At 42.5% G+C, this 24,863-nt stretch overlaps 1 protein-coding gene across 3 annotated transcripts in view; it reads left to right on the plus strand.

The window, feature by feature from the left end:
- Positions 1 to 356: 356 nt before the first annotated feature.
- PHKA1 (phosphorylase kinase regulatory subunit alpha 1) overlaps positions 357 to 24,863 on the plus strand; it is a 1,109,231-nt gene continuing 1,084,724 nt past the window's right edge. For all 3 annotated transcript variants that reach the window (XM_085630734.1, XM_085630735.1, XM_085630736.1), the window contains exon 1: positions 357 to 1,484. In XM_085630734.1, coding sequence (XP_085486860.1) covers positions 1,407 to 1,484 — 78 coding nt within the window. In that variant the 5' untranslated portion in view covers positions 357 to 1,406. The remainder of the gene's footprint in view (positions 1,485 to 24,863) is intronic.

Genomic DNA, 24,863 nt, shown 5'->3' on the forward strand with positions numbered 1-24,863 from the left:
CTGTGAAGTCATAGTTTCAGCCAATCACAGACTGACTCCTAAATTGGAACTTGCCCGAGGCTCAGCCAATGAGAGCAGAATTGAGGTGGTCCTATTGGAACGTGCGATGCCACAAGCGCCCTTCTGAGGGCAAAAACTAGATGGAGCGAGTGTGGGCAAAAACTAGACTGAGCGAGTGTAAATCTGCTAGTCTTTTGTAGCCAATCTGAAACTAGCAAGAGTTTTTCAGGCAGTGGCTTTACAGCCTATGAACTACTGACGAGCTCTCCGTAGCCAATCATTCGAATATGCTCCGCTTCAACCAATCCACGATGTGCACACTTTTCTATTACTCTAAAATATGTCAGATCCTTTCCGATTGCTTGAAAGCGCTTGTGTGCAAATATGTTACGAAACACATGGCGCCCGTTAAGCTAGCCCTGTTGGTGGTGTATGGAGTAGTTCTCCCGGATATATCGGGAGCTGTGTGCTTTGCTGAGGAGCAGTGCTACATATTCGTTTTGTAACTGAATTTCATATTTATTTCTCCTTTGCGGCGGTGTTACGTTACTTTCAGTTGAAGGATACGTCACCGGTACACTTTAAATGAGACTTGGAACTTGTTCATGTAGTGTCTGGTGATCGCTGGGTAGATAGACGTAAGGCTATTTTACATCAATGGGAAGGCCTCCTCACTGGTAGATCATTGGTATATTTCGAGGCTCTTTTGAATCGGTGCTGTATGTTCGTACACACGCATGTAGGTACACATGCCGGCTGTGGGCACGCGGGGCGCTGGGCAGTGCACCAGCTGGCAGTGTGTAACTGAGCTGGTGAGAGGTGGGAACGTGAGAGGTTTACCGTCGTGCACAGGCAGCTGACGCCGTGCCACCACAGTGTCAAAGTTGCTGTGGTTACACACTCACCAGCCGAGCAGCAAGCAGTGCCGTTTCAGCCCCTGCATGTGGATCTCCCAAGACACGAGAAGAACGATTTTATGTTTCAGATAATCGTATGCATCTTCGAATACACATTTCAGGACAACTTTTGTTATTTTAAAAACCTTTTTTTTAATGTCAGTAAAGCCATACATTGAGGGACGCGAAATACTCTTGATTTTACCGGCGTTTTGGCAAACAGCGTTTGTTTTGCGATGGAACATTTTTCTTGAAGATAGTCAATTATAAAGAATACTGGTAGGCACTGGGAACTTGCAGCGCCATCAATGCTGCCGAGACACTGAACATATTTACGTTTTTTTCTTTATAAAGACTGCAACGTTTGGAACTTGAAAGCTGTGAGCTCGCTGGATCTTGCTGCGCGAAAGCTGTTCTATGAACTGCCCGTGTTCTCAGAAAGAAAGTCAAAGGTTGTTTTTTTCCCTGTTGCTTGTGGACAAGGCTGACTCGTAGTTTTTGGTATATAAGATGAGGAGCCGAAGCAACTCCGGAGTTCGGCTGGATGGGTATGCCAGGCTGGTACACCAGACGATCCTCTGCCATCAGGTGGGTTTTTAGGTTCGCCTGCTTATGTGCGAAATTACTGGGTGTGATCTCAGCTCAACGCAGGAAGTCCCAGTTCCTAAGTTTACTTTGTGAAACGTTTAGTCGCCTGCGCCTCAAACATATACACCGAATTGGTTTTTGAGCGAATTGTATCGTTATTGATAATGGTTAACGTGACAGATGCAGAGCCAGCAAGATGTAATTTTTCTCACACACTGTTGGGTACTTTATTTCCATTCGCAGACCAGGAGCCTCTATATGTCACGCATGCTCATCACGGGCTTGGGTGAAGCAGTGGAATGCCCAGCAACAGTATATGGTTGTTACATGCTTTTTGTGGTCTATGTGTAAGATGACTCACCCAGAGCTGCATGCACCCTTCCAGTCACTGGTAGTACAGCTGGATCCATTCAGCATTTAATTTTTTCAAAGTCGAAGTTTGCAAATGAAAATAGAAGTAAACTCATTCGTGAAACTGAAGAGTAGATTAGCTTGTCATTTGTCATCGTAGTAGGAAGATTGTGCTGACTGTAATTGTCAAAAGTGACAGGGTAGTAGGGGGCGTGAACGTAAGAGACCTGGAAACTTTTACAACATGGCTGAAAGGTATGCATTTTAAGAAAGTCATAAACCCTGAAACTTAGTGAGTGAGAGGTGTTTTAAAGATTAAAACGGTTGAATAAAACAGTGAACACGATCAATAAATCACAGTGACGAACAGGGCAGTTAATAAAGTAGTATGTTAGATGTATTTGGGCATGTAGTTAAAAAAACTGGAAATTTATGATAAAATATAGGACTCCTGCATGAATGCATTTAAAAACAAATCACATTACTACTGAGACATGGTTTGTAGGTGTAGCAATAGTGTGGCATGCTGATTTTCAGCACCTCTGTCAATTTCAATGTTCTTGTTTAGTTAATTAAAACCATATCAGTTTACATACGAACAATATGAAGTAACGACAGCCATCCAGATACTAAGATTACTAAAAATCCATATTTTACTCTCCCATTAAAATTATTTCTAAAGCACAGGGTCCCCTTCACGAAGAAAAGAGGGGGGGGGGGGGTTGTAAAAGTTAGTATTTAACGAAACCTCATAAGTTGAAAGTGTGTGAAGGAGAGGAGGGGTTAAAAACGAGTACTGAGTGTTTAAAGTGCATCGTGCCAGAGTTTGACGTAATTCACAAAGAAGGCTACAAAGTAAAGTTTAAGAACCCTTGGCCATAGCAACGCCGGGCTGTTCAACTCGTTGTAAACCCTTCACCTCCCCACACACCCAGGACCCCTGTCAATGCAACCTAATAAATTACAAAAGTAATGGAAGTACAAGACAGCCAAATAGTAATTATTGCATGGCTGGGCTTTATCAATATAGAGGACTACTGTCCGATTTGAGGATCCTTGTACAATGCAAACATTGCACAGTGTCTGTTTTGCTGGTGCTGAATAACTACACCTTGTGTCCTTAACTAACGTGTTGTTTTCTGATCAGTAGTGTTTACTTGCTTAGTATATGTCTATTTTCATGCCCTAGTGTCTGGAATGTACATTGTGATTGTTTGATTTAAAGGACCCTCAACGATGACAAATAAGTCACATACGTTTAATAAAACAAGGTTGTGAACAGTGTGGGGTTTTATAGAAATAATCTATTTTGACTTCGAGTAAGGGGATGTGGTGGTTGGTCCAAAGACTTTTACCACTCTAGATGAAGTGGGATTCTATTTTCTAGTTTGTGTTTTTATGGCAAGTGATTGCAAAAGCACAAGAGGGTACCTTACACCATCATCCAGTATTGATTGTATCGATTGACGTGAAGGGTTAAGCAAATAACAGCTTTTGTGACAGCTGTCTTTAACCTGATTTTGGAAAGTCCCAGGCTAAGTGCTGCAGGGCTCAGAATCTAATTGATTTCCACCTACCATGAAAAGTTCGTAAAGAAACACAAAACCAATGGAAAGTAATGTTTTCCTGACTATTGAAAACAATGTTTTGTCGCTTAGATATAATGGAGCAGAGCCTAGGAAGCACCAGCATATCAAGTTAAGAAAGTCTGTCTCCAACCAGAGGCCAATGCAACTTTCTCCTCACTTCTGTGACACAGTCAAACTTTCTAAGTTGTCTTGCCAATTCAGCTTCCACAGTTGTAAGATGTGAGTTAGCATATTTTAGCCTGTTGTATACTATAGCCTTAGAGCCCGACCTAGTGGGCTCTACCGGCCATTAAAGGCGCTCCCCAGCATTTAGCTCGAGCCTTTAACAAGGAAGCGGGCCTTTAATGGTCGGTAGAGCCTGCTAGGAGGGCTCTAAGGCTATTAGAACATTCCTCCCCAGAGGGCAGAATGTTCTAATTTGTAAAAACAGTCCTTTCTGAGCCCGAGGGGATTTAAGTCCCCTCTAGCCCTGAGAGGCCTTTGTTCACAGCAGCAGCTGTGAATAAAAAACATTAGAATGTTGTTCTGCTGGCTTCTACCGGCCCATAGAAGCCCAGAGCACTCCATTGTCTGCAATGGAGTGCTCAACATTCTAATGTTCTAAAAATGGTTTGAGCACAGCAATTGTGGGCATCTACAGGATAAGATTTATTATTTGCCCAGAGCAAGAATGTGAGGAAGACTACTAATGGACTGACATGACCTTCAGCTCCATACTCAAGGCTGGATCCAGATTCACCCTCTTAAGTTTAGAGTTTTGCTAAATGTTTCAAATACTGTTCTAACAAGGACATAACGTTTGTAAGGTTTCTGGAGTCTGTAATTATTGACATGGACCCATAACCATAATCCGTCTTTTGGCTGTTGCACAGTAACTGTTAACCTCTGAGAGCCAACATGAGCTCCCCAGATCAATCACAGAGCATGGTTGGCTCAGTCCTGAAATGTAAAAGCTCTGTTTAGATCATGTTACAGAGAGAGGTCTGCTATACATGTTAAACAGTCACAGAAAGGCCAAGGAGTCTTGTGGCACCTCACACTCTACCTAGGTTGTTGGCAACTTAAAGGGATCTTTTTTTAACAACAGTGTAAAATGGTACGGACTGGTCCTACTCATCCACGTGACCTTTATCAAACATCTGTTTATTGCAATCAGTGACTTCTAATAACGCTGTCTCTTAATCAGGAAGAATTCCCACCTAACAGACTTATTTGTGATCATCTTTGTTTGGCTCTAGCTGCAAAGTCACTATTGGTTTTGTTAATTGACTCTTTATTGTCAGGTCTGCTATATTTCAATAATATGTCATTCTGCAATCCCTGCATAAAAGCTTGTCTCAAATTTCTTTGTAATAGAGAACTTTTGACACACCCAGTCACCTATCATAAAGTAATGATGTAGATGCTCAACTGTAATTACTTATTAAAGTTGAGTTCTGATGTCATAATGCCTGCTGCCAGAGTCCACGTGTGATGGGAAAGTCAGTTCACAGAGCATAGTTAAAGCAGCTGTTTAAAGAATAAAAGTGTTGCTTTTTTTCATCTGCTCTTTTTTTCTAACTGTACAGATATTAAGATATTTATGGAAACATTTTTATTTTTCACCCTTCTTCGGTAATTATTCAAAAGTTAGAATCTTCATGTTTGTGCACATTCCATGCTTCTGCAAGTTAAAAAAGAAAATAAACGTGTATTAAACTGATTCTAATATCTTTTTGCAGCCAATATCCAACAGCTTTTTTGATGTTTAGTTTTGCACTAGAGATTCTATTTTTATTCTTCATATTTGCAAACATGCTCTGTCTTTCATATGAAAGAGATACACACTTAAGGATTTAAGTGGTTTGTGGGAAAGGTGATGGTGTAACCATGTATAAGCAATAAAGTACACTCTGCCATACACAGGAAGGGTATGTTAAGTAGCCTCAGAGTTCCATAACCTTATAAAGGAATATGGCTTTGAGCCTTGTTCCTCTATATGTAAATAGAACTACTCTATGATTTACAGTATCCTTCTAATGTATGGCAAGGGGCACTTTATCCCATACATAAAAAATACATGAGATACTGCAAACCTTGCATAAACGAGTCTCTAATTCCCTTATTGCAGGTAATTATTGACGCACCTCGTCACCTGTAGTAAATAAATGATGTAGCTGCTTCTGATGTCACAAAGCCTGCTGCCAGAGCTAGAAGCCAAGGTGAAAGGCAGGACAAAGAGCATCATTGACAGACTGCCCTTGATCTAAATTGTCCTTTCAAAGAGCAGGGAAGGTGTAGTGTTTGAACCCAGTTGGCATGATGTCAAATTCCAGTTAATCATTAATTAGGTCTGTCCCCCCACCCCCAAAGAACTCTGGGAAGTTATGTAGAAGCCAGCCAGGTATTGGGACATTTCTGTTCTCTGAGAGTTTTATCTGTATTAACATGTGTTTTGATTCCAGTGAGAGAATATTTTTCAAACGAAAGATGGGACAAATGTAGGGTGTTGTTTGGAGGCAAGCTTTTGACAAAGTATGTAGCTGATCAGTCGCAGTCATGCCTTATCTTATTACAGAAACCTTTTCTCTGAAATGATTAGCAATATAATCACAACATCTATGAAGTGGCTGCCTTTGCTGTACAGCCATATGGAGAGAAATGTTGGGAGCTTGCTTGGAAAACAGATGTAGGCTGATTGATTCTCAACACAGTGTTATAGTTCCAGTGCTTGTTTTCTAGAAGGCCTGATGATAAGCACTTGTTTGGTTTTTTGTGTGCGCCTGTTTTCATCAACGCCATATCTCTTTCTCCAGTTACCTTCCTTTATATTTAAGAAGTTTTATTTCTGAGAACCTCGTGGGTTCAACAAATAGTGGAACTCTGCTTTTATACGAACAACTTGTGTTTTGAAAAAAGGTACGTTGAACAAATCAGGATTATTAAACTCCACTATAAAGGGCTAGCCTGTGTGAATGGGGAATTGTCTTGGGCAGGGCAGGTCAAGTCCAGTCAAGAGAGGAGTGTAAGTATTTATGTTTTAGAGTTTTGTGCAGCGTGGCGCAACTAGAGCCAAAGTTAGGAGGGGGGGGGGGGGCTAAGAAAAAAATTCAGAGGGGGCTAATCTCCCTGCAATAGGCAGAGTGGAGATGCAGGGGCTCTAAGAAGGGGTGAGAAAACAACTAAGCCTCATTACCAAGCCCATGTGTGCCCAGGAAACTGTCTCAGTCCAGGCTGCTACATGCGACGGAGGGGGCGTGGGGTGGAGGGGTAGGGTTGAAGCCCTTTGAGCCCAGTGGGTGTTGCGCGCCTAACCACATGTTGATACAGGTGGCATAAGGGTGCCCATTCGAGAAACATAGTATATATTAAAGAAAAAGAACCGTTGCCGGGATTTAGTGTAGAAAGACTGATCCAGAATCCAACATTCTCCAGTTGCTGACTTTTTCAAAGACGACTTAAAGGGGTCTCCTGAACCTAACTTAATTGGGGACGAGTTGGGTTTTAAATTTGTTCCTTAAATACCCTTGGAGTGATTTCAGTTCTGAACTTCACATGGTCGCATCTTCGAAGATCGAGCCACATGACATGTACTCGTTTCAGGCTTGTCTAGGGCTTGTGCCAGTCTTACTAAATTGATTAACTTTGAGGAGAGGGAGGATTTTTGGAGTACATGCAGCTGAAAGTTGACACTCTTTATTACCACTTTGATTTGAGATGGAAAGATGATGTCCAAGATTATACCCACCTTTACTGTATTCTGCACTGTAATGAGGGACTTGCCCAATCTAGCCAAATGTGAGCTGCTGGAGAGGGGGAGTAGACCAGCCCATCCTAGAACTACCGCTTTGTTCACTTAAATCTATAGAGCAACCTTCCTCTGTTGCATTTTATTACATTTGGGCTGAAATACAAAAGCAGTCTTTCAGAGCCAGTTTCCACCTTACTTGATCATCAGATTTTCTTCATATTCAAATCATTTCTTCACACAGCTATCTGCATTACGAGTTGTACCACTTTCAGTAGACCTATCTTTGCCTAGATTTTATCCCAAATTACTTATTTTGATTCTGTCACAATCCCCAAAACTTGTATTGTAACGACTGTTGCCTCTTGATATTTATCAATGACTCAACAGCACAGTAGACCACAACACCTTTCTACTATAGTGGCACAAATGCATGGCAACATGACATGCTTCCTTACTGTGCATTGTTTCCATCCTACAAATCAACCAGCAACCAACAGAGCAGACACACGTCCTCTCCCAGTCCAGAACGTTGGAAATTGTACTTGCTTCCCCTTGGATCTTACTAATATACTGAAGTGGTATGTGATGGAATAGTGATGGGCAAGAGTATCTGTGCTCCAGCGGAAAGGGGCACATTTTACATATCCTCCCTGCGTCACAGATCCGTCAACTGTACTTATTCATTCATACACACATTCATTGGTGGGGCCCATAACACCAACACTCACACTTCTTACTCAAATCCGCACGCAGGAGGATGAGGGGAATCCGCTGGACATGTGGGGGTACCTTATTACCTATAGGGAAGGAAATGTGTTCCAAAATAAACATATTTACATTAATACTCCTAGGATCCTAACCTTAACATCAAGGCACTCCACCACTTGGTCGATGGACCAATTAGTTGGACTGGTTGATGGTGATCTAGAAACAGCTAAAACACATTACATTTTCGGAATCCTTATTTTAATGCCCTACTTGAAGAACCACAAACTCATTTCCTGTTAATCAATGTTTAGTTTATCTAATTACTTGCTTGCAATTGTATAATTAGCATTTCGGTCAACAAAGTTCGAATTAAATTAATCAACACAATTTAGCATGACATTTATATTTACCTATTCTTGCTATCGGTGGGTTTTTCTCTAATTTTGTTAGCTTTGCATAAATTGTCCCAATCGAAAGCAGGCCAAGACTCAAAAAGTCCGAAAAGTTCCTTCGCTCAGCACGGCACAGTCCCAAAGATATCCAAAGGACCAAGCAATCGTGCAAGCGAGTTGATCACACAAATTCGGGACACCCTTCCGGAACGCGCATGACGATGATGACGAACGAACTACTCTCTATTCTACTATCCTTTTATAATAAATTCTGGGGAACATGTAACATTTACTGAATTGGGAACGCTTTGGGATTGGTTGAACCCCTTAAAGTTGCCATCTAACTCTTCCTTTCTCATAGTCCGGGGTTCTCATAAGATTTGCTATATCATTCACTGAGCTCATAAAGTTCTCATGCAAAAATGTCAGATGTATCAACAATGTTGGCCTCCGTTATAGGTGATTATTGTTCCTTGGGGGTCATTTACACTGACTGAAATCTGGCAGTCCTCCACGTTCCTATCCTTGACAAGGAACACTGTGCTCTGAATTGAGGACGCCTGGAGATCTTCGGAGCCATCCGAGTCTGCGCAGTAGACATCGCGCTCACAAGACGGTGGCCTCTTCCGAACTCTATTTTGAATGTCATGGCTTGGTAGGCCCGAATGCCAACTTAAGCAAAACAAACATAAAACATAATTAATATACGGAAATTAAGATTCTAATGTTTAATAGTATTTTCCTAGCTTATAGCGACATTTAAAGCAATAATACTCACCATTTGGTCCCAACAGGAACGCAAACGTCACCAAAGCAACATAAATCATGCAATTTTCTATCACCACACCTTCTATTGTTTATAGGTGTACCACAGTTAGTCATTAAGGTTATTCTGCCATGCAAATAGCAATTAGTCCCGCGTGTAATTCGTGTTTATCAAAGGTGCACTTTGTTGGTTAATAATTCGCAGCATACTTTCATTTCATTGATCTTTATTTTGACTTCTTAAAGTCATAAAAAAAATACAATACAAATAAGACCAGAAATAACACAATTAAAAAACATTTTGTTAGAGCAAATAAGAAAAATTCCATCATCATCTACATGAATGTTCACCAGGAGAAAGAACTTCGTGATACAGATAAGTTTCATTTTCACAAAAAAGTTCTTCTAATATTCCACACAGCAGCTAAATACTTGCTGACAGCAAATACAGTTGGGGGGGATAGATCGGATTTCAGCAATCGATAAGCATCCAAATGGTGCCTAAAACCCCAGTTTCGGCAAATGGGAATAATCCACTTTTTCCTGGATTTCGCATAAGATGGGCAGAAAAACAGTAGATGAATTATATTCTCCAGCTCATCAGTACAGGCCGGACAATTTTTAGAAGTAGGAGGGTGCCAGGAGCTAGTGAGGGCTCTAATTGGCAAAGCATTATGTCTCCATTGGAGGAATAGTTTTCTAAGACCATTGGGGTTAATGTCATCTAGGACTGTCTCCAACTTATAGTAGTCCTTCATAGTTAAAAAAGTGGTGGACATTGGCCCGAGTGTATCACTTGTCAAAGAGGCAGTCAAATTACGACCATAGTACAAGGTGACCAAGTCTTTGCGGGATATCGTACTACAGGCTTCTTGTGGATTTATCCACAGGGCCGATAAACCCAGGTCAAATAATTCATTCTTTATGTATGTTAGCCATGGAATTCTTCGTAGAGCTGTGTATTGGAGTAAATCCATGAATTCACTCCGGTAGCTCGAGAGTTCAGGGGTTACCCATAGTCGTCTCCAGAAAGTTAAGGGCTTCACACCCAAATCCTCCTTTACTGATCTGAGTCCCAGATCAAGCCTTAGGGGGAGAAGAGGTGAGCTCGGTGGTAGAGCAGCCAAGTTCCGTAGGAACTTATTTTCTGTGGTTACAATTTCAGGGCAACAATTATTGCCCCACAATTCACCACCATATGTTACTGCCCCACGCACCTGCATTTTATAAATTTCTAGGGGCGAACCAATGGGATGTGTCATGGATTTGTTCCATAAATTTATAATACCCCCCACCTTTTGTGTTAACTTTAAATTTGATTTTATCTGGTGATGGGACCATGTCAGCTTTTCGTTCAATGTCAAACCCAGATACTCAAAGGTGTGAACCCTCTCCAGGCTAATACCATGAATGACCGGATTGGGCCGTGATGACCTAGGGGGGTTAAAGATCATACATTTTGTTTTAGCAGTGTTGATCTCTAGCCCCCGATCAGCACAGAAGGAAACAAAGCCATTGAGGACTCGTTGGACGCCCATGGGAGTCTTAGCAAGTAACAGGGTATCATCAGCAAACATAATAGCTGAGATTCCAGTACCTGCAAGTTTAGGAGCGTCTCTATTTGGTACCTGATTCAGGTGGGAGATGAGTCCATTTACGTAGAGGCAGAACAGGGTCGGTGCCAAGACACAGCCCTGTCTTACCCCCCTTTCAACTGGAAAACTAGATGATAAACCACCTTCACTCCCACATCTGAAACTTGCGAAGTTGTTAGTGTGAAGTCGCACTATAATCTGCAAAAGAGGAGCAGGAAGGCCTAGTTCTCGCAGCACAGACCATAGTTTCGTGCGAGGGACCAAATCGAAGGCTGCACGCAGGTCAACAAAAACTGTGTACAGAGAACCCCCCTCCACCTTGACTATCTTCCAAAAGAGCATACTCAGTCTAAAGATCTGATCAATTGTTGAGACGCTCTTTCTGAATCCAGCCTGATAGTGACTCAAAATCTCAAATTCCTCCATCCAGTCCAGAAGACGGTCTAGGATTAGCCTTGAGAAGAGTTTTTGAGCAACATCTATCAAGCTGATAGGCCTATAATTACCAGGGAGCAAAGGCGACCCCTTTTTAAAAATAGGGACAACTTCTGCGCCCAGCCATGTATAGGGAACTGGCATTCCCGCGGCAATTGCATTGAATATTATTGTGAGGTAAGGTGCCCAGACTCTGGGTTCGTGTTTACACAAATCGCCAGGGACCCCGTCCAACCCAGGTGCTTTGCCCGCAGGAAGCATAGATATAGCGCGTTGGAGCTCACTTAGGGCAAAATTGACCTGCTCTGGTCCAGCAGCATCACACAGGACAGACTCAGACAAAGGGGGGTCCAGACCAGAGTAATAATCACCCATGTATAGAGTACTAAAATGTTCTTCCCATATTTCAGGGGCAATATTTGGTTTTACTGCTGCTTCGGGTTCGGCTCTACCAATGGACACGGTCAGCCAGAATTTCCGCGAATCTCTAACCTGGAGGGCACATGTTAACCTAACCCAATTTTCTGTAGCCCACTCAAGCTTAGCATGGTGTATCAGGTTCTGATGAATTAATCTCTTGTATTGGATAACATCCCTGCTGGCTTTCTTTTTTAATGCATCCAGCAAGTCACTCTTGGCCGATCTACATGCCCTGTTGTACCATTGAGGCCGTGTGCAAGTCCTTTCCGTACAGGGGACAATTGGATTGAATATATCAGCAAGGCTGGTAAATAATTCTTTATTAGCATCAGCCAGTGTTCTATGAAAATCAGGTAAGGAATACTGCTCCATATTAGCAAGGATCTCATCCAATGCTGGACCAACCCTAGCATATATTAGAGATAATTCCCCGTGATTACCCACCATTTTAGCCCATTTGACCCTGCGTTTATTGCTGGACAAAATAACTCTGTTCGATGGCAGGGATTTAGATGGTAGCACAGAATCACCCGGGCACAAACCTAATAAAGAGACATCCAATATCAGGGGATTATGATCACTCTCGCCCCTTGATTCCACCACAAAATCCGATACTCTGTTCCACTCTTTACACTGGACGAAAATATAGTCTAGTCTGGCCTCCCTTCCCGGCTTGTTATATGTAGGCCTTGAAGGGTTGTCCGAAATTGTTCGACCATTACAGGCCCTGATCGAATGGGCCATTGTTAGTGAGGGAATTTGAACTGCCAGGGGGGCCCAAGACCTAGCCATTGGGCCAACCACCGGTGGGATTTTCCATATTTCATCCTCCTCGTGGTTGAATTGATCCACCAGCCCCTGTAATGGTTCGAAGTGGGAATTAAAATCGCCAGCTATAAGAAACATTGTACCCACGGGGATCTTAGTTAAAAGAGTTGATAATACATCAATGACCCCAGATTCCTCACCTAGGTTCACGGGTCTAGAATACACATTGATCACCGCAAGCTTAGTGCATGTCCTCCAGTCCAATAGCAGACAGAGAACATCCTCAGATCCGGTATCTAAAATCGTTGCAGTACAGCCCAAGTGGGTAGCAACCCAGATAGTTAAGCCTCCCGAGGGACAACCTCTACCTCCCCACGTAGCCGGGATAGAAAAACAAGCGAACCCCATACAATGGTATTCTTGCCTTGCCCATGTTTCTTGAAAACAACATAAGTGATGGAGGTCTATAAAAGAGCCCCAAATAGGGCAAGTGAGCTTGTTGGCAAGACCAGCTATATTCCACAAGAGAATTTTACGTATAGCTAGACAGTTTAGAGTGACATCAAATTTTTCTAATTCAGGGAGTTCATTAGAACTCGTCGAATCAGTTAGGGATAAACCAGGAAGGGGGGTAGAGAGAATCTTAGACTTAAAAGGATGCTCAACCACATTTGGAGTATTGGAAATACCATCCGCTTGACTCAGTCAATCAACCTCATCAAGACAGGCATACCTGTTAGTACACAAGTGATCGTCACTGGTTGGCACATCAAAACGGGTAATCCTCTGTCTTCCTCTCGTTAATCTAGATCCAACCCTAGTCCAGTTTCCGGCTATCTCAGGTTGAGTAAAGATGTTAGTTGGAGGGTAGAAAAAGGACAGTGGAAGAGATTTAATAGACGTAGCTCCGTTATCACCTAGCCAATTACAAATGTATGGAGCGGTGTGAGGGTTACTGAAATTTACCAGAATGCAATCACCCTTAATTTTCTTAATAGTACTTCCCAGCCATGGAACCCTCCTAACCATTATAACCTCGGAACTTATATTTGGGGGAAGAGGCCTGTAAGTGTTTAGCCAACTAATCACTTTGTTTTTGAGAGAGGCATAGGTTTCTGAAGCAGAGTTTGGAAGCTCTGGAACGCCACTTAAAATTATAACATAAGGCGATGCTTCCGGGGGGAGATTGATTACATCTTTCCATCTTGTACTAGCCGCATCTCTATGTATACAGTCACCGGTATCCCTAGAAGATCCCCCTACTTCTATTTGATTAAGTTTGGATACTCTAATGGGACTCTTTAATGAAGTGGGTGGTTGGCTATGAACGGGTAAAGGGATAGGAGTGATAGGAAGAGAGGAATTGGATGTAGGTAGTAATAATCTAGATGGAATATGTTCAGTTCTAGCAAAAAGGTTTGTTGTGGCTGTGAATTTAGAAGGTGGGGGGAATTGAGGATCGCCCGCATTCATGTCGGGTACGTTATGTGTATTGCCACTACTACCGAAAGAATTGGGTGGAGCTGCTATAATCCTTTCTATTTCTTTAAGCCTGGCATCGATAGTATCAAATCTGGCCAGCAAGGGGGTAACAAATTCCCTGAGAACATTATTTAAAATAGTTGTGAGGTGAACATTCCCTCCATCAGGCCCTTCTCCCTGATTAGAGACAGGCAACTGGTGCTCGGATTGGGAAGAAATTATCACTGGGGAGGTATTTGGTGTCAGCCTGGTATCAGGAGCTGGACTAAAGACCGTTGCGGGTAATGGGTTTAAAGCCTTAGTATGAGAACGGTCCAGTCTCGCTTTTTTTCCACGTTTAGAGAACCCCTCACGTTTTCTTTTGGGAACTGCACCCGGATGAACCAATTGGGCACAGCTCGGCCTAGAATTGCTCTTTGGGTCAGGTGATATTTGATGCAAAGAAGGGGGTATACACTCGGGGATAGGCTGGAGTGTATCTCTACGTGAAGACGTACTAGACCTTAAATCTTGAAGAACCGAATCAATTGTTTGGTCAATGCTATCCAAAAGAGCTGTGTGGGAGTCATCCAAGTTAGAAGGGGACCTGACAGATGCTAATAGACCCAGCGAAGACCTCCTAGTATTAGTGATCCCATCGGACAGTCGCCTTTCAAGCATCATCAATTCGCTTTGCACAACAGAATTTGCCCTTATAATAAAACTGTCCAAAGTACCTGAGACCATGGGTTGCACTTTTGTCGGTTTACTTCGGGTATCCATGATGGGAAGCGTCTGGCGTCCCGGCAGGAGTGTAGTGCAAAAGCCGCGAGACTGGGAGGAACTTAAATAGGGAGAAGGAGGAGTCGGGAAGAGGACCCAGGTGCGGCAGGTGAGAAATCCGCAAGGCGCCCTGGTCCACGCAGTCCCGAGGGTTAAAAATGAAGTTAAAAGTTCCGTTGTCCTCGTTGATCAGCAATCAGATGCTCCGTGGCAGCCCCAGCGAAGACGACACAGTCCGAGCCTGCGAGCGGCTCCCGCGAAGCAGGGGCCGCGAGGCGCTAAGTGGTAGGCGGGGGAGGAGTCGGGAAGAGGACCCAGGTGCGGCAGGTGAGAAATCCGCAAGGCGCCCTGGTCCTCGCAGTCCCGAGGGTTAAAAATGAAGTTAAAAGTTCCGTTGTCCTCGTTGATCAGCAATCAGATGCTCCGTGGCAGCCCCAGCGAAGACGACACAGTCCGAGCCTGCGAGCGGCTCCCGCGAAGCGGGGTCGCGAGGCGCTAAGTGGTAGGCGGAGGAGGAGTCGGGAAGAGGACCCAGGTGCGGCAGGTGAGAAATCCGCAAGGCGCCCTGGTCCTCGCAGTCCTGAGGGTTAAAAATGAAGTTAAAAGTTCCGTTGTCCTCGTTGATCATCAATCAGATGCTCCGTGGCAGCCCCAGCGAAGACGACACAGTCCGAGCCTGCGAGCGGCTCCCGCGAAGCGGGGGCCGCGAGGCGCTAAGTGGTAGGCGGGGGAGGAGTCTGGAAGAGGACCCAGGTGCGGCAGGTGAGAAATCCGCAAGGCGCCCTGGTCCTCGCAGTCCCGAGGGTTAAAAATGAAGTTAATAGTTCCGTTGTCCTCGTTGATCAGCAATCAGATGCTCCGTGGCAGCCCCAGCGAAGACGACACAGTGAGAGCCTGCGAGCAGCTCTCGCGAAGCGGGGGCCGCGAGGCGCTAAGTGGTAGGCGGGGGAGGAGTTGGGAAGAGGACCCAGGTGCGGCAGGTGAGAAATCCGCAAGGCGCCCTGGTCCTCGCAGTCCCGAGGGTTAAAAATGAAGTTAAAAGTTCCGTTGTCCTTGTTGATCAGCAATCAGATGCTCCGTGGCAGCCCCAGCGAAGACGACACAGTCCGAGCCTGCGAGCAGCATACAGTTAATACATTTTAATATATAAACTGATTACGTCATTAGTATTTTCATGCAAAATTGAGAAGGTATACAAAATTTTGTTTTACCTGCTCCATCAATTCCCCCTTTTGTGATTTTTAATATCACCATAAATTCCACTAAATGTTGGATAAAATTATTACGGAAATGAATTCAAATCTCTTAAGTTTATTACGTCACATTATAGTTTCCCCCGTCTCATTCTCTCTTGTTTTCTTATATATACTTTTTTTCCATTCTTCCAGTTCTATGTCCCCTATTTCTCTTTCCTTTCTTTCTTTCTCTCTTTTCTTAGCGACTTCTCTTTTTATTTTATTTTGTAATTTTCTTCTTTTTATACACACACATCCTAACCTCAGAATTAATACTAATATTACCACACAAGTTATTGGAATTAGAATCTTGCCTATAAATGTATTTCCTAACTTAACTAAGAAGTTCTTAATAGTAGAAAGCCCTTTCCCAATTTTCTCCCAAACACTTTCAACCTCCAATGGAACAATCTCCTTGTGCAAGTTTGTTATATTCTTAATATATGTCTTTAAATCTTGACTTTCGTCAGGAATATAAGTACAACAATGTTGCACTTTCAGCATTCCACAGACTCCTCCCTCTTTTGCCAAAATAATATCAAGGGCAAGTCGATTTTGCATCACCATGGCTCTCATGGCAACCATTTCGGTATTTACCAGTAAGAACCCTCCAGCAGTGCTTGTCGATAAGCGATCCACTACTGTAGACAATTTTCTAATTTTGTGTGCATTCAGAGATATTCCAACGGCTGGTATCAGTGCTCCAAAAATATCCCCTACAATTTCTGACCAACTTTCACTCCTTCTACGTGTTAGTTGTCTGCCTATCTAATGCGCACCAGCTTTTTCCCTTCCCACATGAAATATTTTTGGGAAGACCAGGCCTAGGTAACATGTGCCATGCCAATGGTCCGGTAATCGATAATAAGCTTTGTTCCCACAGATAAAATATAATCCAGGGAATACCGGATCATTTCTTTCTTTAAATCCTCATCCTCCCATGATTCTATACGTATCATGGCATTCACTCGCACCTATAAAATAGTTATCATACGCAGTTTAATTTCTTCTAATAAACAATTTCCCTTTCTGAGGCCAATCTAAAGCCACAGCCGGACTAGTTTCTCCTTTCAGATGTTTTTCTCTTTCAACATCTCAGACCGTTTTCTCTCCCTTTCCCTCAGGTATCTTTCTTAGCATCTTGATTCTCCTCTCTTCACCATATCCAAAAAGGTATTTTCTTCCCTCTTCAGACTACAAGTGAGATTATTTCTAAATACTACTTCTAAAGTTAATTCTCTAGTTTCTAAGAAATATTCACCTAAAACTTTGCCAGGTTTTATCTTATTTAATTCCGAAACTACAGGTATGTGTTATCTACATCAGAGAAGTAATATTCTAGTTTCCCTGTCTTATAAGACAAACTTGCTAATACAATACATGTTATTCCATATGTTACAGGAAGGTGGTGGTACGTGACACCTTCAGACACTGATGCAGGTAACTGCATGCAGACGTAACAATCGCTTACATCCATAGTTTCTACGTGTTCATATAATAACTTCGAGAAAGTTGTTAGAAAAGTCTGTTATGGACCTATCCTTATGTAAATCAGTTTTATCTATCACTCCAATTGAATGAATATCATGAATCTTTTCTATATTAGTCTTATTCTCACTATGACCCTCTACCATTTCGAATGTTACTTTAAATGAAACTATTAAAGCTAATACACTCCACAGAAGCATTAGTAATCCTGTACAACAACAACACATCTTGCACCATCTTCGAAGGAACACACATGTAGATTTTCAACCTTCTGTGTTAGCCATTTCGGAAATGATCAGTGTCTTTTGACTTAGCCTCGTCTACTCACAACTAGTTTTGTCTAAACCCAAGGCTCTGAGCGCCTACTTGGTTCTTTCCGGATATGTGTCTTACTCAGTATTTCAATTTCTCTCTGGAACACCTTTGTTACTTCAATCTGGCATTTGATCATTCTTCACTTTATTCTCACAGTCTCGGTTCAGAATTTCCTGAACATCCGTCTCTTCTCCGATGTCAGACAAGATAACTCTCAGGATTTCCGAATCTTTGTCCTCCCCAACCACTTCTGGTATAGTCACACCTAGACTTCCTTGGCTGTCTGCTTCCTCTTGTACTTCAGGAAGTGCCACGTATGTCCATTCTGGTGACTTATACTTCTGGTTGGGTTTGTTGGTCCGGTTTCCCTTTTCCAAGGGTGTCTGATCAATGTCTTTTGATTTCTCTTGGCTAGACACCTCATTCACTTGTTCTGCTCTGGATGGATTTACTTGTGTCAATCGATACCTTAATCTTTTTACCTTGTTTGGCCAAATTTCCTCCTTTGCTGATCTTTTCAACTTACTTCCCTTTTCGCTTCTTTCTGTTTTCCATGCTCTTTTTCTCAGGACTCGGCCTTCTTGTACTTCTTCATCACTGTCTTCTGATTCGGTTCCACCTTTACCCTTATTTTCGGTATTTTTTCTTTCCACAACTTCCTGTTCCTTATCTAATTTTGTCCCTCCTCGTGTTTCTTCCATGCAATCTTCCTGCTGACTAACTGTCCCTTCCTCTACCTGGATGTGTGGTTTCCCTACACCTCCTCGGGGGTCTTCCGCAGCAATCTTTCCCTTACTCTCTGTATCTAGTACCTCACCTTCTACTTCTGTGACCTCCGGTGGAAATTCTCTCTTACTTACACGTGGAGCTTCTTTATCAAGGATTTCCTTGACAGTTTCCTCAATGTTTTCTTTTACATTCTCATGTATTTGCACTTGTTCTGTATCTGATTCTGAGCTAGTGTCAGAAATCTCCAATCTCCTTCTTAAGGGCAAATTCTCTGGTGCTATAACTTGACTTGATTCCAACTCCCCCCTTCCATGAGTCTGTCTTGTTCTTGCTTCTTCTGAATCCGACTCGGAACTGGTATCAGATTCCTCCAAGTATTCTTATTCAGGGTTATTCGCTGGATTAGGGATTCGCAAAGTATGACTTGCATGAATCCAATTCTTCACTCTGGCACATTTCACAGCTGTCGTTGTGGTCAAGATCACTTGGCATGGTTTTCCCCACTGTAGGACCAGACAATTTCTTCTTCTATGTACTTTAATCCTTACCCAGTCTCCTGGACTTAAATCATGAGTTGGCTTCTTTTCAAGAGTGGTTGCATCCAATCCAACGTAATGAAACACAGAATGAACGGAATCAGCCAACCCCTTGCAATAATCCAATACTAAGTCATCAGATATAGGCAGTAGTTTGTTGACAGGAACGAAAACATGGCTCATTGCCCTCCCCATTACAATTTCGTCGGGACTCAGTCCAGTATTTCTATCAGGGATGGATCTAATAGTCATGAGCACTAGAGGCAAGACATCAGGCCATTTCAAACCTGTGGCCAAACACATTTTCCCCAATCTATTTTTAATTGTGCCATTCACTTGTTCTACCACTCCAGAAGCCTCTGGCGATAAGCACAATGCAGTTTTTGCTGTACATTCAATGCTTCACAAATCAGTTTCATGATTTCATTATGAAAATGCTTCCCTCTATCTGATTCGATCATGACTGGGAAACCAAATCTGGGAATTAATTCTTTCAATATGAGTTTTGCTACTGTAATTCCATCACTCCTTCTAGTCTGGTACGCTTCCACTCAACGTGAAAATAAGGAAACTACTACTAAAACATACCTCAGCCTATTGCAGGGGGGCATTTCAATGAAGTCCATCTGCATTCTGGTGAAAGGCCCTCCTTCCCGTCCTATCGTTCCTAGACTCACCACTGGTTTCCTTCCGGGATTGTATTGCTGGCATGTAAGGCATCTCTGACATAGGCTCTCAGCTACAAACCTAAATTTGGCATTATACCATGTCTGTTTGAAAAGCCTAATCATAGCATCCCTTCCTACATGTACCTGTCCATGATACATCCGTGCCATGGTAGAGACCATGCTATCAGGCATGACTGGTCTCCCATCCCGATAAACCCAATCATGGTCTGTCTCTCGGGGTGCGCATCCTGATTTTATCCACTGTTTCCTTTCCTCATCCCCTGCGTCGTCTTGTAACTGTCTCACCTCCTCCCATGTATTCACAGTGTTAGTAAAAAGTAAGGGACATGAATTAATTTCTTTTTCTCTGCCTCGATTAACTGAATTCTGATTGTGCGCACAATATTGCGCCATGTCATTTGCAAACTCATTCCCCGCCGACACATAGTCAGCGGTTTTTGAATGGGCAGCACATTTTACTACTGCCAATTGCTTAGGCAGCTGTATCGCCTCAAGCAATTTCCCAACCACTTCATCATTCCTTATAGGAGTTCCACTCAATGTCAAAAACCCTCTTTGGGACCCCAACTGCCCAAAGTCATGCACCACACCAACGCCATACTGACTATCGGTAATTACAGTGACTCTCAAATTCTTTCCCAACTTGCACGCTCTTGTTAATGCAAATAATTCAGCAACCTGGGCTGATCTCACTCCTTTCAGACAAGATGCTTCCAGTACAGCCGCTACAGTACATACCGCATATGCTGCACTCAGAATTCCCTCGTCTGTTCTCAAACATGATCCATCCACAAACATCACATAGTCACTTTCTTTCAGAGGCACATCTTTTATGTTAGGGCGTGGTTTAGTGCAAAAGTCAAGCACTTCTAGACAATCATGATCTACGTCATCCCTTACTTCCACATTCTCAGCATCAGGCAACAATGTCGATGTGTTCACATTTAGACATCTCACAAGGCTCACATTTGTTGCACCTAAAATGACCTTCTCATACTTAGTTAGACGGCTTTGCGTCATAAACTGAGTGTGACTCCTAGTTAAAATGATCCCCACATCATGAGGCACAAACACTCTCACAGGATATCCCATCACAATTCCTTCACTCTGTTCCAAGCTCTTACATGTAGCTGCTACAGCTTTCAAACAACGGCTCCATTCGGGAGAGGCGCACGGAGTGAGTCGACACCCGTTCGCAAAGACCATTAAAAGGTATTGGCAGGTATTGAACTGCTTAATGAAAGAAGACCCAATGATGCTGGTCACTTATGATACCTACAGAATTTAAGTATGGTTTTTTGTTATATATCTTAAGCAGAGCGACAAGACAATGATCCTGATGAATGCCATGAATTCGTATCAACAGGCAAAAACAAGAGAATTTGTTATCTTATCGTCACGCTACTTATTTTAAAATCCATCCATTAGGGAGAGCCAATAAATAATTTTTCTCCATATAGAGATGGTTTTAGACTCACATTAGATATGAATTATTTTTGCACTCTGCCCCTTATTCACACACTCACATTGGAGTATAGAACACCTCATGCTCCTCTCCTGTGGGAGAGTTGTAGCTCATACAGAGTACCTTGCGGACACTGTGTGCAAGAGGGGACCCAATGATGAAGCATGTCACCATTCTGGTGAGTGAGGGTTCTCGTCTTTAAACTAAATACTGTTCACAGGTACATTTCTGTAATTTTTTGATATTTTTCTTCAGTTTTCCTCTTCAGTATTTTTCCATTGCGGTATTTTTTGTGATTTCTTGATATAGGAGTAGTACCGTGTGTGGTTGATAATTCTCCATTGTGGCCTTATTGTGAGCTTACAGCTTTCAAACAACCAGGTAATGCCACAGCTACAGGATCTAGCATAGCCGAAAAATATGCAATTGGTTGCCTCAATTTTCCATGTTTCTGTACCAGCACAGAAAGTGCACACCCATTTCTCTCGCTGCAATAGAGCTCAAACTCCTTTTCATAGTCATGGCATGCCAAGAGCTGGGGCTTCACACAAACCGTCTCTTAATTGCTTGAAAGCCTTCAATTCCTTCTCATTCAATTCGAGGGGGTCTTTCACATCACTCTTTGTCAATCGTACCAGAGGTTTTTCAATCAGTGAGAAGTTGCTGATTCACTGACGGCAATATCCAACCGTTCCAAGAAACATTCTCACCTCTGAGTCATTGGTGCGCTCATTCCTTTGATTATCTTGATCCTATCTGCAGTTACCTTTCTCAGCCCTTTTTCAATTGTATGGCCTAAGTACTGTACTTCCTTTTGACAAAATTGTAATTTTGATGGGAATTCCTTAAGTCCTCCATCCGCCAAATGATTCAGCAACGCAACAGTATCCACTGCACAGGCTTCTCGGGTTCTCAATGCCACCAGTTGGTCATCGATATATTGGACTAGTACTGAGCTTTCTGGCATTTTTAAATCTTCTAGGGACTTCTTCAAAATCTGATTGAATATCGATGGGCTTTCTGTATACCCCTGTGGGATTCGGCACCATGCCAAAGTACGTTCACCAAACCGGAACGCAAAAATCTGTTGGCTGTCAGTGTGCAATGGGATGGAAAAGAAAGCATGACACAGATCAATGACGGTGTACCATTCTGCATCATGAGGAATCTGGTATAGGATCACAGAAGGGTTTGGTACAATGGGACAGCATGATAAACAATTGTATTCACTTTTCTCAGGTCTTGTACTATTCTGAAAGTTCCGTTAGGCTTTTTCAAACCCATAATCAGTGAATTACATGGGCTGCTCATTATCTCTCTTAAAATACCTTGTTTAATCATTTTGTCTATTATAAGAGTAACTCCTGCAATTATCTCGGGTGTCAATTTATACTGTGGAATATTTGGGCAACTTATTCCTTCTTTCACAGTAATTTTTACAGGATCTACATTTCTTATTAGTCCCATGTCTTCTCCCGTGAAATCCCATACCTCTGTTTTCACTGTTTTCTATAATTCCTAAGGCAATTCTTCTGGGTCAAATACAGCAAATGCCTCAATAATCTCAGGTTCCATATTGGCCATGGTCATTTTGTATAGTACATCCTCGTCAGGAGTCTCAAAAGCTATGCCATCAGGAGTGCAGAAGATCGTACAATTCATCTTACACAACAAATCCCTCCCTAACAAGTTCACAGGGCTGGTGTCGCAGACGACAAAGCGGTGCATGTCGGAAAATTTCCCTATTTTAACTTTAACTGGTTCAGTAAGATATGTTTTTATCTGTCTATTTGAGACCCCAACTACTTGGATCGTGTCATCCGAGAGAGGAAGATTTTTAACGTCAGCTGATCTAACAGTTGAGCGAGTAGCACCAGTATCTACTAGGAAAGTAATGTTTTCATCATTTATCTTTCCGTCCACAAAAGGGCCTGTCTGGTCCACTTCCAGAGTTGTGCCAAGTACGCACTCTTCTTCCTCTCCTCGGCACCGTCAGTAACTTTCTTCTGACTCACTCTCATCGCGTTGCAGCCAATACTGCGAAACAACACTAGCGTGCAGCAGCTTAGTTACCTGTTCCTCTGTGTAGAATCCTGTCTCATTACTGTATCTCTGTGGGTTTACGCTCTGTGGAAAAGGCGGTTTTGGCACCTGACACTGTTGGGCAACAACCTGCTGCTGTCGCTGTGGTTGACAACTCACCTCATTCTGCACCTGTGGATTTAATGATGCATTATCGCCATTAGCACTTGGGGGTAATTTACATTCGGATTTCCAATGCACTACCTTTCCGCAATTATGACACGGCCATGTCTTTTTGGCTTTGTCTAAACTAATCTGTCCTTTTCCCTTCCCAATATTGGGTTTTTGTTTCACATGGCACATGCCATTTGCCTGTTCAATCAGTTGGGCTTCCTGTCTTTCCGCCACCTTAACTTGGGCCCACATGGCCTTTTCTTTTAGCTTACGTTGCTTGGCTTCAGTCTCGTCACTGAAATATTTTGCATGCCTCAATACTTCATCTATCTTTTTATTTTGCTGTTTTATCATGTCGCTTACTTCAGGTCGCAACCTGTACACAAATCGATATACAAAATGACTTAAATCTTTCTCACTCCAATTTTCATCACCACTGTATTGTTTAAAAGCCAATAACAATCTCTCATAATAGGCATGTACAGATTCTTTTACTTCTTGATGGGTTCTATCAATTTTTACCCAATCAGTTTCTTTTGGAGGTACTTTATTTTTCAAAAAGGTAACTGCCTGTTCGTATTTTCTCATTACTTCTGGATCAGGGGCACCTGTTTTAGGCTCTCTAGGGTATTCCTAAGTGGCCAACCTATTGTAATTTTACATTCTGCCCATAGATTTGCTGGCACAATTATGTCAAATAGACTATTCAAATCTATCCATAGTATCTTTGATAATTTGACAAACTATCTACCTGCCTGTACCATTCCACCGGCTTCTCGCGAAGACGGGGAGAGTCATTTGTGAATGATAAAATGTCCTGCCTAGTCCAAGGGATTTCCCTCATGGGACATTGTTACCACTGTTTTTTTTTCTCTTACTGGAAAAGCTGAAAAAGCCTTGTCTGTTGCATCGTCTCGTTTCCGAAACCACCTGCTCTTCCATTTATCTACATCACCCCATTTCCTTAGCAGAACAACCAGTTCCTTAATTTGAGTTAATCGTCCTGCAGTATTCAAATTCTCAATATCTTTTTCAGCAAAATCTACTCTGTATGGTTTCTGCAACGATTTTATTTTCTCAAACTCAATACCCATTTCACTCGCCACTTCTTCCAATTTCTCATGCAAATTTCTCGCCCTCCATGTTATACTTTTAAATAGAAACATTAGCTCTTCATCCTGATAGGCTTTTAACTTTTCTGTGGGAATAGTTCCTACTATCAGTTCTTCTAAAGTCATTTTTAATTTTGCCACATCTAAAGGTCGAGGTTCGGCATCTTTTCGCTGTAGGCTCCTTAACCACTCACTTAGTTAATCGGAAGTGGGACCTATAAGAATTGTTTCATTCCTTACTCGCTCTAGACTCCTCTCTGGGGATTCTGGTGCAGATTCTGTTGTCATCAATGTTTTACTTGCTGGACTTTGATTTACTGTCTAATTTTTAGGAGTACTTAACCCAGAAGTTCCTACTAATTGTCCCCGTGGATTTTCTCCCGAATCTCTTTTCCCTGTTTCAGTTTGTTTATTATTATTGTAAGGGATCGTTAGACAATGCTCACTATCTTTCTGCTTATCAAAGACAGGTATCACTGGTCCTATTGTTATAGTAACAGGTAAAGCTTCCATATTTTTAGTCAATTCTCTAATCTTTTCAGTTAACTCCTGGGTAGTTCTAGCTAACTCAGCTGAGTTTTCATTTGTCATCCTAACGGGATGTGTATTTTCAGATT

The sequence above is a fragment of the Triturus cristatus genome, chromosome 10 (genome assembly GCF_964204655.1).
Source record: "Triturus cristatus chromosome 10, aTriCri1.1, whole genome shotgun sequence".
NCBI lineage: Eukaryota > Metazoa > Chordata > Amphibia > Caudata > Salamandridae > Triturus > Triturus cristatus.